At 36.1% G+C, this 16,323-nt stretch overlaps 1 protein-coding gene across 1 annotated transcript; it reads right to left on the reverse strand.

The window, feature by feature from the left end:
- Nucleotides 1-1,232: 1,232 nt before the first annotated feature.
- Nucleotides 1,233-12,961, reverse strand: LOC104445481 ((3S,6E)-nerolidol synthase 1). The gene is given in 8 exon segments (XM_039313866.1): nt 1,233-1,523; nt 1,641-1,911; nt 2,561-2,683; nt 2,809-3,027; nt 3,418-3,474; nt 3,476-3,794; nt 4,374-4,459; nt 12,843-12,961. Coding segments are annotated over 8 exon segments (1,485 nt in total).
- Between the last annotated feature and the right edge of the window lie 3,362 nt (nt 12,962-16,323).

Below are 16,323 nucleotides of genomic sequence, written 5' to 3' on the forward strand. Positions count from 1 at the left end.
AGGCAATTATTCACAGTATTGTATGTCCAGTAGATTCCCGTCCAAGTCCAACCTATCCAAACTACTGAGCCACCTTTTGCCACTGAACCTAATCCAAGACATGGAACGGGTTGGTCCTATTCGAATCAAAATAATCCAGGTCCATCAGGTTTTTCATGATGATTTAACGGTATTTAATTCGACACAATACATCTATGATGATTTAACAGTATTTTACATTGTCAATTTGTGCTTTGCAGTAGTGTATAAATATTCATGAATATTTCCTACTTTTTGTCATAATGTATTCATAATGGTCGGAAATATTTAGGTATCTTATAATTTCTTTAGTTTACAAAGTTTTTCTCTCATAACTCAATGAACAATGTCACATATATTTAAGTATCCTAATTTCTAAAGAAAATTTATGTTTTTTTCTAAGGCTTGTGATATTTTGTCATAACATGGTTCAAAATACAATATATATATATATATATATATATATATATATATATTATAATATTTAACAAATTACTACAAATGCTCACACTATGTTGTCATAAACCAATGGAAAATGTCATAAATACTTAAAGGATAACTACACACGCAGCATTAGTGTGAAAAAAAGAAGTTTTACACAAGCAGCCTCATACAACATTCATTAGAGAGAATGCATAGTTATAATTCTCAAGTCAATGATGCATGGGAATACTTGTGAAAAATTTTCTTTACATCGGCAGAATATGCTCTTTCTTTCTTTTTTTTTTCTTTTTTTTTATTAAAGCCTTATGACATTTTGTCAAAGTGCACTAATATTCAAACTTCAGAAAATGTATAGATGCACATAAGATAGTTTTAAGTTAGATTTTTAGTGTTCTGTTGACAACGCATCATAAATATAGCAGATGTTCTTACTTTAAATAGTTTCCATAAACACATGCCATACTTTATTTTAAATTTTAGTATCTCCTTACATTTTATGATGTTTTGCACGAATAAAACAAAACATGTGCCGATGTAGTATGTTTGAAATAGTAATTAATTTTTCTGCTCATGTTAAATTCACATTTTTTCATTTAGATATGCCAACAAATATTATTGCCACTTATGATGGAAAGCACTTAAAACAATATATAGCTGGAAAAAAAAAATACTGCTTGGAAAAAGAAGGCAACATTATTGCAATTTAAGGCGACCGTAGTACATTATACCGAAGTAATCAAGCATGAGAGATGAAAACATGAAAAATGATGTTAAATTGTCTCGTGATCACAGGTCAACGACTTCATATGGTGTTGTAGGAGTCCAAGACCATGTTTGTCTTCATAGTTGTACATTAGTGAAACCATCTTAGCAGCATTCACGCAAGCTTCAAGGAAAGGCGCAGAGAACGGACATGGAGAGAGGCACTCTTTGTTGAGCAGCTTCCACAATTTCGATATCAACTTCATCACATGCTCCCTTGCGCTTTGGTACGAAGAGCCTTCATTTTCCCTCAAATAGCATTCCACGTATGACCCGTCGTAGCCATTTTGATTCTCGTCCTTCAGGGAATCGAATCCCCGAGTAAAAAATTATATCAATAAAATAATGACAAAAACGCAAATAAAAAATGAATAAAACCCGAATATTGCCCAGCACGAAACCATGAACTAGTGTACCTGGGCACATCCGAGGTCATCCCAAAGGCGAAGAATTTCAGCGACTAAGAATATTATATTTGGCAGCTGCACCTCTTCTTTCTTTGAATCCATACTTTGGTTGGCAATGTTTTGGCCCATTAGAAAGAACAGGTGAGTTAGCACCAAGGGCACACCTGAAGTGATAATCGCATTCTTCAAGTAATCATCTGCCTTTGGCAATTTCCCAGAAGCGTTCCACTGAAACTCCACCAGGAATGCATTGCACAAATTCGCCCACTGCAACATCAAATGTTATCCGACTGATAAAGGATATATCTAAAATGTAGTCATAAATCAAAATCTTGAGCTCATTGAGCTTTCGTAGTAGTCATAAATGACAAATATCTAGGAAATCTAGGAAATCTCTCTCTCTCTCTCTCTCTCTCTCTCTCTCTCTCTCTCTCTCAGAGAGTAAGGGAACTCAATGCTGCACTGAGCTCAATTTTATTGCTAGGAAACCAGGGCACGGCTACAAGATCTTGACAGAAACGCCTAGATCTCGTCAAGATTTGTGTGTGAGTGTGTATGGGAGAGGGCGGGAGGGAGGGAGGGACGTTTGCAGCTTAACCCTATCAGTGATAAGATCTCCGTGTATGGCATTATACAGAATTCTATAAAAGAGTGAACGAAACTCGACGATGATGAAGCCGGCAATTGGTTTGTGTGGCTTTAATTTGAAGAAGTGAACACAAACTTCAAAATGATGAACAAAATATTGGAGGGTGGTGAGACAAAGAGTGGAAAAAGGGACGAGGATATGGTCAAGGTTGAGTTTTGGTTCAGTGCAACGAATCTCCAATTAAGTCACGTACATTTAGAGTTGAGATAGAAGTTAGCAACATTGTTGCGAACGGAGGTTCTTATCAATAATAATTTTATATTTATACCATCTGTTTCAAGAATCTCGTGGGTTCCATCCATGCTTCTCAAAGATGATTTTGCGAAAATCATTTGCAATATCATTGAGAACCTTGAAGCATATTTTCATGTACTGAAGCTGCTCAGCACACGCATTATCCCATCTGAAGGAAAACAATTGCAAGAAATATTTAAATTGTCAACATAATATAAATGTGGAATGTAGTTTTTTTTTTTGATGTAATAGTTGCAACATAATAGGTAAAAAGGGATATCTTCAATTGTATACCTTTTAATGACTTCTGTAAAGAGAATTAATTCGTCAACCGTGCCATGGACATCAAATATGTCGTCAATAATGTACACTAGAGAGATGGGCTTAATGAGCTCAACCCTAAGCTCAGACAAGCTTGGATCTGTGAGAATTGCCATGGACCACATGTACCATTTTAGTGGCTGGTCTCTAGCAAACTCCATCTTCTCTCCCAATCCCAACTCTTTCCACCACCTGAAATATAGGATATGCATGAGGAAGAACTAAAGCAACAGTACATAAGAGTATACTCATTAAACGAAACAAATTATTCATTTGCAAATTCTATTGATCTCATGACATAGAGATTTGAGAAAATGGAGATATAGAGTCCATCATTTTCCTTATAGTTTTTGGTGAAACTAGTTTAAGTCATGCCTCAAACTGTGATTTGTGAGTTTGATATTAGTTTGAACCTAAATGCCAACTCCTTAAATATATAAGTTTAAATATAGCATCTTATTTATGCATTGATATACTTGTATTAGAGCCAACTATTAAGATTTAAGCCTACTATTATATGTTGGTCATCTATAGTCCTTCAATTGAGCATAACTTTGCGTAAGTAGTTAATTAGTTACTCACTTATTAATTTGGTGAATCTCCTCCTGGTGCACATATTGATCAATTCTTCGCTTTGTTTGCCACTTCTAGCAAGTCTTCCATCCACGAGTTCGCGCCTAGCATATCATTTACAAAACTTTGAGGAGCTAGCAATCTTGCGAAGCTCTTGCGATATGGATATTGCAATGTACTTTCTATCATTCTCGCTTGTTCATGATCAAGATCACATGACAACAATGCATTGAGACACTTGCTGCTAAAGCATCCGGCTTCATCGAGTATATCCTCTCCTTCCGTGCTCATTTGTGACGCTTCGTATAATTCCATCATACCCTTGATGTTTCCCTCCAGTTTCATTACAAAACCTTTCCCCTTATCATTGAAGTATTCAAACACATCTGCATAAAAAGCACAAGGACTCTAATACATCAAAAGCATAGTCTGATATCTAATTTATAAGTCGCTTCACTCATTCAAAATTATGATGTGCATACTTTTTTTCGAAAAAAATCCTAAATTGGTTAAAACTATTTCATCTCATGTAAATTTTTAATTTTTTAATGTAGAGAAACTAAAAAAAGAGAATAAGTGAAGGAAATGGGCATATATCTAGGTTTTTTCAATTCGGTTTTTGTGATATGAATAATTAGTTCTTACTTTCCCATTTGAACAAAACTCCAGAACACTAATGCATTGCTTAATATCTGGCATAAGTCCACGATGTAACATGCATTGATGGATATCCATTAGAGAGTTCATCACAATTAAACATTTCCAATCCTTAAATCAGCGAAATATTTTTAAAAAAAATCAGCTTATATTCTTGTCCATTTTCATCCTTAACAAAATATTGGAAATTTTAGGGCTTCCACGTAACTGGACAAAACAACAACAAAAAAGTTGTCTTCTTTTGTTATGTATAAATAGCAACACTATATTTTGCTATTGCAATCGACATGAAACTCATAGGAACAAACCTGCAGGCACATGATAACCTTCTTGCCTTAAAAGTCGAAACCGGAGAGCGATCTCATAGACATCATCTTTGCCATGATTCAAAGAGCTAAAATGTGTGTATTGCCACCTTAGAATGGCTTTAATCTGTTCTCGGAATAGGATTTGACTCCTAGTCGCTGAATCATGTCGACAATGATCAAACTTTCTACCGGCTCATTCACCACTTTATTCAGAAAATCTATAAGGCTCTTTGTTTTTTCGTCGTGTTTGATCCTGGAATCATCCTACATCATGGAAATCCAGAGTTACAAGTGAGGTCAATGTTATAATGAAAAAAAAAAAAAAAAGCAAGAATGAACTAAATTGGCGATATATTTTCTCGTGTAATTTAACAAAAAAATCATTGTAATGAAGCAAAAAAAATATTAAATGAGCAAAAGTTCAAAAGAGCAAAGACAATAATTTTTCATAGTAATATATAGTAATATAGTATGAGATTGTTAAGGTTTTCTGCTGATATTAATTTTATGCTATTAAAGCTTGGTATGCTCATTTGCACAAGGTGATATATGACCTTACAAGCCAGTCTAACTGGGAGTTAATAAGTTGGTTTTTTATTACAGATTCCTTTCTACTGAGCCTTGAAAGAAAACATCTTGTTTCCCTGCGTATATTCGGTAAATAAGCTTCCTTGTTATCCTATTTTGGTTTTATTTTTCTCCTCTTTCTATCACCAATAGGCCAATGAAGAATCCAAAGAGGTGTTGGCATATAACTGCGGATTGTCGACACAACCCATTTATTTCACATGACACATTACTATAACCAGATTTGGGTTTGGCATAAATGGTTCATGTCATAAATGGGTCAACACGTTTAAAGCAAACCAAAAATTGTGTCTTAGGATGGTTCCCCCTTAAACCATATAGATACGAATTGAGATATTTAAATTTATGTGTTAATGTGTCATTTTTTTTAATACTATACACTTAGATATGATTCATACTCATACATAAAGAATTTTGTTTCCTTAAAAAATATTTAAAATAATCCACATGTCAATGATAATAAAAGTTAAAACAAAAACATATTTCATACAATAGAAACATAATATTATGATGTGCCTGGTAAAATTTCTATCATGGGGAACAATTTCTTTTGAGAAATAAATTTTTTATTTCCATTCCCCAAAACAATTTCTGAGTAAAATATCACACTTGGTAACTATATAAAATTTTTACTCTTGAAATAGAAAAAGAACATGAATATGTTTGGTACGACCCACAATTTTTTTTTTTTGTGCCATAAAATTTCTTTTAATATTTTAATATTTTTTTTCAGAATTTTCTTTTTCCTCTCTTCTTTCTTCTCCTCTAACTAGTGATGGCAACAGCAACCGGCAACTAGCGAACGGCGAGCAAAAGTGGGTGGCGATTCTCTACCAACGATTAGAAGAGGAAGAAGAAGAAAAAAAAAATGAAAATAGAAAAAGACTTACTTTTAGAAATTGTTCCCGAGAATAAGGAACTACTTTTTTTTTTCTACTTTTGTTTCTGTTCCAAATCTATTCCTCGCCACTTTTTTTATTCTAGAGAATAAAAAAATTAATTGAGGTTATCAAACAAATTTCTATTCTTTTTCTATTCTAGAGAACAAAAAAACCAAAAAAAAAAAAGAAAGAAGAACATTACCATGCATACCCTTAATATATAAATTAAAAAGTACACTTTAGCTATAATGAAAAGTGAAATTATACTCACATTATCAGGGAACTCCTTGAAATGTCCTAAAAGCGTTGACATGCATTCTTGTGTATAAAGTTCTATCTACTTCCAGTTGTAAATGAGTTATAGTATTGTGTTATTGTATCGACAAGAACACGGTGGCCGCTTAATAATCATTTTTAGACATGTAAATTGTGTCGTGTGACCTGTTTTATTAAGCGTATTGTATTCGTATCAAAGCATTTCGACACATTTAATAAACATGTCATGTTTGGATTAGCTATATGGGTATTACACCTATCCAGTATCCACACAACACAATTCGCACGGCAAGACACGAATTTCCAGATCTAGAAGAGGCCACGGCGTCCACAGAGCTGGGTGATCAGGACAAACTTGGGTAATTATTTGCCATAATGTATGAAATTCTATGCGAAAAGATTATGTGAAAGTTTATGCATCAGTGGATTTTCCTCTTTTGTATAAATGGTAATTATTTGCCATAAAACTTTAGATATAATATATCCACAGTTTTATGTTCGCTGAACGAGGAGACATCCCAATAATCATTAAAGATGTCATATATGCCCTACGAAATAATGCTCGAAGGCAAACACTACGTCTGCGATTTTTATTTTTATTTTCCCGCGATCTAAGGAAGATAAAAGGAAAGTTGAAAATAAGAGGCTAAGATCAGTGGATTTACCGGATAAGTTTGCTCCTTGGCAATGCTCGATGATTGCATTTGGTTAGGCCGAGACATTATGAAGCTGGAATCGGTGGCCGACTCTTTCCCAGTCCTAATCACAGGGAGAGCAGAAGTGCGAAGATTGTTAAGAATGGGACAAGGTGATCTAGCCAAAGCACAAGAGGGAAAAGAAACTGTCTTGATGGGAGGTTGATTAGCTTTAGATGGCCTATTTATAGTAAAAAACAGAAAGTGCCTAAAATATATTGATGGGGAATGTGCTGCACAAATCTTTCGTAAGTTTCTGCAGTTGGAATCTTTGCTGTGGGCGAGAAACTTGGGTACGTACAATTGTCCTTTTCAAAACCCGATTGGAGGGAACATCGTCGTTGAATATACGTCAACGCATATACATATCAGAGAGTTTTCGAGTGTCAATGGTCTTCAAGAAATTAGAAGCGCATTGACGGCATCGTTTAGAAGAAAAGGATATGAAGGACTTCTTCGGCAAAAAAGGAAGACCACATACTCGGATTTTATTCCACTGTTTCAGATTTAGCTCACATCTTACGTGAGACACGAGGTAAGGACACATACTTGACCTCGAATTCTCAAAACTTTGTCCTATGGGGAACACGTTTTGCTCCTGAAATTTGTGGTCACGCCGCCGCCGCCCACAGTGGTTGGCGGTAGCCATCCTCATGTTTTTCCTAGTCAACTCACAAAGCAACATATGGGGCGTTTTCATCATTTAGTTTCTTCAAGTTTCGTTCAAAGACCAAGAAACGATGGTTTTTTTCTTCTTTTTTTTACTAACCTACAAAGTCTTCTTATGAAAATGACTCTGCACCGAAGAATCTAGATCCAAGAAACCACTACAGCCACGTATTCCTCCAAGTCAACAATTGGGAATACTATTTGAGAGCAAAGTGCGCCTTTAGTTGATACAAGAGACAGGAAAATGACACCGGAGGAATAGGTAGACTTCCTATTTTCCATGAGAGAGCAATGGCGTTGCTTTTTTCTTTCCTCATTCAATCAAAATTGTACTTCTGGCATTATTTTAGGCATTAGGCTTTAGTTAAAATGTTGGGCTATATTGTCCTCTGTCTCTAATCGGAGGATTTTCTTCTAATTAGTCTTCTTGTTGATAGCTTACGAGTGTAGACATCGCTTGCATTTTAATTTTAGATAAGTTTGGTGTAAATGATGTCCCACAATAACGTATAACCACCAATCGGAAACATAATTGTAGGGAAACTTAGTGTTAAAATATATAAATAATATACCACACATTTAACTAATAACTAAAATTTTTAGAACAATTAATAGTGATCCTACAAAATCTCACATGATATCAAAGTTGAAGGTCATGAGTTCGAATCTTTTCAAGTCCTATTTGCCTCCCCAATTAAATTTCCACGTTTAGAACTAGGCAAAAAGACTAGACCAAGCGTGAGGAGGAGTGTTGGAATATTTAAATAATAAACCATACATTCATTTAACATTTTAAACTTTTAGAACAATTAACAATAGTCCCACAAAATCTCACACTTAGCCTTATATTTATTTTGAATTAATTTTGCAACATCAATTAATCATATCAAAAGGAAAACATGAACGAACTAAGCTCTTCGAAAATCATACATCAAGGACGAAGATCCACTGCTGCTCCAATACGACATTTGTCTACCTCCTTTGTGAGATGGGGACATGTACCTATTTTAAAGGGCCATGTTATCCCCCATTCCTAAATCAAAAAAGTTTCTTCAATCGAGTCTCTTATTGATAGGTTACGAGTTATGCAAGCTTAAATTTGCATACGGCGATGTCCATAATTTGTGATCTACCAATCAATGACATGACTGGACAGCAATATAACCCCCGCTTTAGTTAATGTTAACTACACGTTAAATCCTCTATACTGCTCAATATCTCTGACTTGTCAATAAATCTTATTTGCTAACACATTCAGTGATATAATTTCCCGATACATTGTTCAGATAAATTATTGGTTTAGCTAAATTAGGCACAAAATGAGGACATCGAGCGTGGTGGAAGACTTTCAGGACAATGTCAAACATTGTACTTGCAATTTAGCTAAGCAATGTAAAGGGAAAAAGCTACCAAATTCTCAAATTATGCCCATCATAACACATTTATTGTGAACTTTTTTTTTGACATAAAATATCCTAAACTATATCTATTGTGATGTATATCTTATAACATAAAAAAAAAAACTTTAAACTTATGCCTATGTGATACATTTACCTTCCATCAAGATTTAGTCATGATTTTTAAGCTAAAACAACATTGTTTTTATTTCACTTAAGTCACGTAAATACCATCTCTATATTGTTTGCTTACTGGCATCCATGTAGGCAAATTACTTATCGATGCCCATTGATGAAACCTTGATAAAGGATGAAAGTGTCACACATAGGGTTGATTAGTTCCTAGTCTAGTCCCACCCAAGAACAAGACCGGTTCCCATTTCGGACTAATCAGTCTGGGTTCCCAGCGATCTAATGGAATCGGTGATACACAATATTTTCAGTGACCAATGGTTTGAAAAAACCAGGAAGCGAGTAATGACCATCTCGACTTTGGAAAATAGATGGAATATAATGAAGAAACTCTCAAAAAAACTTGCATCATTGTTGTGGACGGTACAAGAAATCGAAGTGAGAAACGAAAAGGCAAGACGATAGAAAGGATGTAAATAGGTTATTCATGGAGCAAAACGAATCCCACTTGAACTACAATTGAAGAATTCACCAATTGCTTCAATTTTGAATTGATGCCGACATAGAAGAAGAATCAAAAGTAGAAGTACATTATAGTAGATGAAATACAAGGACATTCTTAGCCTTTTCATGGCAGAAGAGAGAGGTTTTAAAGAAGGGCCTGACCTCACTGATTGGTTAAGGATATTTTGTTCTTTACCTTTTTGATTTACTTTTCTTTCCTTTTTCCTTTTCCTGATTTTTTTTTCTTTTCATAAAAAGGACAACCAGGCTCTTCTTTCCAACTTGAGTGTCGAAGAGTGTCGAAAATGTTAACCAGGTGTCAGATTTTTCGACACGCATTGATCGAGTGTCCAAAAGTGTCCGAGAGTGTCCGAAAGTATTAGACACGTGTCGAAGTGTTCAACATGACACGAAAGCCTTTGGAGAGTGTTGATACTTCATAGACCATCGCCCCATCATCACATCAAGGTGTTGGCTATGGCCGACAAGGTCCTTAGCACATTAGTGAGGGTCAGTGACCCTCGCTAGAATCAAGAGAGAGCCGCAACACTTGCCCAAACTTAGGTACCCACATGAAAATGATGAAGCAAGCATTCGAGTAGTTTTGTGGTGGGACTCATATTCTTCGTCTTCAGGTTCTTGGGGGTTTCAGATTTCATTGCTAACCATGACCTTGTAGTTGTTCTGCAACATGGAGTTCTTGCAATGAGCGATCGCACCTTAAATCTTTCTCTACAACTCCTCCATTGATGTGGCCTTCGAGTGGCAACCTCCTCCCGTCCGGACCCCCTCCTCCTTCGCCACCGAACCCGTTCTGCCATAGGGTCGCAACCCTTTACTAGTTCTAGCGAGGAATAGCAAGACCTCACCTCTAGTGGGTGAGCTGACCCTTGTCAAGGCATTGGCGACTATTGGCCGTAACCAACGCCTTGTCTCGAGAAGGGGCGGTGACCATTGGTGGGCTTGGATTTTTTTTCTTTTTTTGTGTTTCATTATTTGAAGTTTTAACTCTTTTCTTTTTTAAATTTGTCTTTTACGAACATAAAAAACAAAAAATACAAAATGAAAGAAGAAAGAGAAAAAGGGAAGAACATAAAAAAAAAAAAAAAAAAAACTAATGGACGAAAATGCCATTGATAAGGTCAGGCCATTCTTTGAAACTAAAACGACCACTTCAAACCCTTATTTGAAATAAAACTCATTTCATATTGTTATTTAAGAAAATGATGACACTATATGCCCTTATTTAAAAAAAAAAAAATCCACTCCAAACCCTTTTTAAAAAAGAAAAAAATGAGAGCACTTCATTTCTTTATTTGAAATTTCTCCAAAATCATAGATACACTGGAACATGACATTGCCGTGGTAATAAACAACTGAGCAAATTCATGTAAGGCTGATCATAGGTTACATTCAATAAATATACAAAGAGTAGAAATACTAAAAGAGAATGACATGACAATTGTATTAGATACTTAATTATTTCTAATAGATTGTTACAATAAACCTATCATCATTCAATCCATATTATTACCAGGTTGAATATAGGGAAAAAAGACAGGAAACAAAACTCAACTCCCCAAGTCGTAATCAGGGCCAAATAAGTTGGACCGCACTTTATGAGAGTTTCTTAAAATCTTCCCACGGGAAAAATGACGTACGCTATTCGTGTTAGACCTGCACAAAGAACGGCAACGTGAGAGCGTCCCATCCCTTAGAAAACATTTTCTTAAACTGGTGGCGTGTAGGCACATGTTTGACCGGCGGTCTTTTCAGTCAATTCATGCGCCAATTGACAGGTCAAAGATACAAACATGATCAACGTTGAGGATATCAAGGGTTTTGAATTGTGGGAGACACCAACCGGAGTGAAGTGATCGGTCGTTTTCAAAACCTGATTCAAGGAAACATCGTCGTTGAAAGCATACATCAATGCATATACATTTCGGAGAGGTTTCGAGTGTCAATGGTCTTCAAGAAATTAGAAGCGCAATGATCGCATTGTCTAAAGGAAAAGGACATCAAGGGCTTTTTCGGCAAAAAAGGAAGACCGCATACTCGGATTTTATTCCACTGGTTCACATTTAGCTCACATCTTACGTGATACAAGAGGTAAAAAACACATACCTGAACTTGAATTCTCAAAACTTTGTCCTATGGGGAACACGTTTTGCTCCTAAAATTTGTGGTCCTGTCCTCCATAATAAGTTCGGCTCTCTGTGAAATGAGCATATGTGCGTGCAACAAGCAGAAGAGCGTACAGGCCAGCGAGGTTGAGAAATTATGTTTAGTTATCCTTGGGATGTTAGTGTGTGGAGCAATTATCCATGAGCTTGATATATTTTACTAAACTAAATTTGGACCATTAAAAATGGTGAATCATCAGTTCCAATTTGATTTAGTACACGTTTAAAGTTTACTCAATAATTTCTCAAATGTATGTGAGAGTGAGGTGAGAAAGAGGAGAAGAAAAATTGTAATGTCAGATTGTCCTTAAGAGTTTAGGGGCATAAATGTTGTCTTATAGTACTAATGTGGGCTAGCGTCATGTATCGTTTTTAAATATATATAGTGCTGACAAATTGGGTTCAATATCAATTTTTTTTAACTCAAATTCAATGAGCTACGTCAAATATGGGTTGTCTGAAAATTTCAAAACGGATTAAAGTGGGTTTCCAATATCAGAGGCAAAACCCAACTAGATATGAATCTTGGTGGATCTAAAGACAAACTCACTTCTAACCCAGTTAAGCTTAAAAAGGTTATTAGCTAAAGAAATATTAAATAATAAATATTAAATACTAAATAATAAAGAAAGAGTAAACTATGATGTCGAATAAGAGAGGGAGCCGCCCCAGATAGTACCCCTCCGTCGTGGGCTATGTCACCAACGATGGCCGGTCACGCCTCCACCGCCCACCGTGGTTGGCGGCAGCCATCCTCATGCTTCTCCTAGTCAACTCACAAGGCAACATATGGGGGCGTTTTCATCATTTAGTTTCTTCAAGTTTCGTTCAAGACCAAGAAAATAGAAGAAGATTTTTTTTTTTTTTTTATGTTTTATGTTTTTTTTTTTTTTTTTTGCTAACCTACAAAAGGGCTTTGAGCCCCCAAAGCCTCTTGGGAAAAATTTAAGTGTATTTGGTTCAGCATTTGAAGGCTACTTGGCCAAATGCTAGCATTTGGAATGCTAAAAGCCCAGAGCAGGTGGCATTTTAGCATTTTCAGGATGCTGGTGAGAGGGTTAATGAATTTTTGCTAATTGCCCACTTTACCCTCAAAATTTATTAAAAGTCCAATTTTATCCCATGCAAAACAAAACCCTACCCTTCTCTCGACCACTTCCTCTGTCCTGCTGATTGTCCACGACGCAAAGGCTTTTTCTTCTTTGCACGTCCGCTCTCGCCGATTCTCGCAGCATCGCCTCCACTCTCGCAACCAGTCATCCTCGTCTCTCTCTCTCCCCCGAGGCGCCGTGCGGGGTCGCTGATCACAAGGCCGACGCCCTCTCGGTTCGATCCCCGGTGAGTGGACCTCCTGAGAAGAAGCCTTCCCTTGTGGAATGCGCTTTTGCTGAGTTGATTTCTCCTATCGTCTCTCTCTGCGTCGTTGCCTCCGCAAAGTGCAAGAGATCATTCGGTTTCGTCCCTCTCGCTCTGGGTTCGATCCCTAGGGTTTCTTGGGTCCCCAAATCAGCTCTCTCTCTCTGGTTTTCTAGATCTACTGGATTTCTCCCCCTGTTCTTGTTCGTCCGTTCAGGTATTTGTTCTTTTTCGATTTGTGGGTATGATTCGTGTTTTCTTGATTGACAGGATTTAGAGCCGACTCTGTGGGGACGCTAAAGCAAAGGGGAGGAAGAAGGAAGCAGCAGCAGCAGCAGACCAGGTGCAAGCTCAGTGCTTTTTTGACTTGTTTAGAGTTTTTTTCTTGTCTATGTGTTTTGGGGAAGGAGGGTTTTTGTTTCCCCCTCTTTGCATGCATATGTTTCGGTGGTTTATGTGCTAGTGGGTGTCTTTCGGGAGGACCTAGTTTAGGTTGGGCTGCTTCTTGTGTATCCAATGAATCTTAGAGTGTTAATTGGATCGGTTGTGTAGGTCTTTTTATAAATTTTCTGAGTGGGAAACTCTTTTCTAAGTGGCGAGTTCGATTATGTCGGAGTATCGGTAGCATGGGGTGTTTGTGCGGCATGGCTTGATATGGGGCCATATGATTGCTGATCGGCTTTATCAAATTTGGCCTGATGAGAGGGGAAAATTTTGACACTGCAATTTTACTTGTGCGGTTGTGATTGATTGTGCTGATTCTGTGACTTACTTTTTGAAGAAGTTGCGGATTTTTGACCGAAGAAGGCAAGGACGAGTTGCTGTGTGGCGCCGAGTCCGAGTGGGTCGAAGCTGGAATTAGCTCAACTGGAAGAATTTGATGAACCCTTTTGGCAGGAGGAAAAATTGTTAGATGTGTGTGTAGTTTTAGCCAAACTAAAGGAGAAAGAACTGTGAATTCTCGGCATTCAAGTACTCGTGAGAAGGGGGATTTTCTTCCGGTTTCTTTCGAATGTTGTTAAGAGGCTTTTAATGCCACTTTCTAGGTACCTTTCTCACTTCTTAAGGAAAATTGTAACATGGTCCTACTATGAATTAAGATGTTTATGACAATTCCAAAGTAAAGTTAGTTCTGCCACTGAAATAATGGTGATTGGAGCTGACAGATTCTCCTTTTTAAGGCAAAATATGTGATATCATCAATATTTTCAGCATGATCATGCCTCTTAAACATGTTGCTGTAACAGCTCCGCCATATGAATGCATTGTAAGAACAGCTTTGGGCAAGTAAATTATAGTATCCGTTCAGTAATTATGTGAAAGTCTCTATATACTCTTGTCTAGGTAAAGTAATGTCTCTAAGTGAACTATTTCCTAGGTAGTTCTTTTATTTGTTTGGGGAGGGCATAGTAATTTCAAGGTTGCAATCTTGACATGCCATTTTAGCTGGTACTTTCCAATTAAAATATATCAAGCACGTTTCAAGGGAAAGGAATTTGCACAATTCGATATAATCCAAAGTTAGAGCGCCCATGAAAAGTAATGTGTCCTATTCCTGAAGTAACAGATAGTGGCCTTTTCGCACTCGAGGCTTTATCCGATCTAACCAAATGGGGATGCTTTAGAACCTTTTGTCTATCTCATCTTTTGGCTTCTTCATGTGTCCAAAATAAAGACCATTCAAAGTCAGAATACAAGTTGTCAATCACTTCTGTAGTTTCATTGTTTGGGGCCCCGACATCGCCGTATAGTATTCAGCTCAAAATGGATTCCAAACGTTGAAGTTGATCGGTAGTCACGCCCTTTTCATATTGTGAAATTTTTAACTGAGTAAGTATCTATGATGATCTATGTTGGCTCAAATATGCAATTTCGATGCCAATTGGCCTACATGGAGTTATATATGGTCCTATTCAATGAATGCCGATGCCTCCTTTATTCAGCTAAATAATTGATACACTAGAATGATCATTAATTAGAATGATCATCCACAATCAGTTTCTTCATCATCCACGGAATAAGTTCACCTATTTTTTTTTCTATATCATTTTTATTTTTTGACAATCAATAGCCCAACTTTTTATCAATATACTAGAATGATCATTAATTAACGAGGATGATTAATACTATAATAATTAAAAAAAATTATTCAAAGTTGAAAACAAACCTAAAAGAACCCTAGGCCAAAAGTTGAGCTTTGCATTTAATTTATAATCAAATTCTTTTAATATAATTTTTAAATAAATTTACTAATATGTATCTTTTACATTACTCAATACATGAAAATGTAAAATGTTATATTGTCATTGTTTCTTTTTTTGCAATTTTCAAATACTAAAATTAAAAAACTTAATTTGGTCACACCAAAGGGCTTTTCAAATATATGTTTACCAAACAGTCTTGCATTTCCCTGAAGTGCTTTGCAGTTATAGTTTACCAAGCAGTCTTGCATTTCCTCGACGCTCTTTGGGCTAGAGACATTTGCATTTGGGAAAAGCCTTTTCCCAAATGCTGAACCAAACGGGGCCAAAGTCTTCTTATGAAAATGACTCTGCATCGAAGAATCTAGATCCAAGAAACCTCTACAACCACGTATTCCTCCAAGTCAACAATTGGGAATACTATTTGAGAGCAAAGTGCACCTTTAGTTGATACAAGAGACAGGAAAATGACACCGGAGGAATTACGTTGTTTTTTTCTTTCCTCATTCAATCAAAATTGTACTTCCGGTATTATTTTAGGCATTAGGCTTTAGTTAAAACGTTGGGCTATATTGTCCTCTGTCTCTAATCAGAGGATTTCTTCTAATTAGTCTCTGGTTGATAGCTTACGAGTGTAGACATCACTTGCATTTCAATTTATATAAGTTTGGTGTAAATGATGTCCCACAATAACATATAACCACCAATCAGAAACACAATTGTAGGGAAACTTAGTGTTAGAATATTTAAACAATATATCACACATTTATCTAACAACTTAAGTTTTTAGAACAGTTGACATTGATCTTACAAAATCTCACATGATATCAAAGTTAAAGGTCCTATGTTCAAATCTTTCCAAGTTTTATTTACCTCAATTAAATTTCCACACTTCGTACTAGGCAAAAAGAATAGACCAAGCGTGAGGAGGAATATTAGAATATTTAAATAATAAACCATACATTCATTTAATATCTTAAACTTTTAAAACAGTTGATAGTGGCCCTACAAAATCTCACACTTAGCATTATATTTATTTTGACTTAATTTTGCAACATCAATTAA

This window comes from Eucalyptus grandis, chromosome 5 (assembly GCF_016545825.1).
Source record: "Eucalyptus grandis isolate ANBG69807.140 chromosome 5, ASM1654582v1, whole genome shotgun sequence".
NCBI lineage: Eukaryota > Viridiplantae > Streptophyta > Magnoliopsida > Myrtales > Myrtaceae > Eucalyptus > Eucalyptus grandis.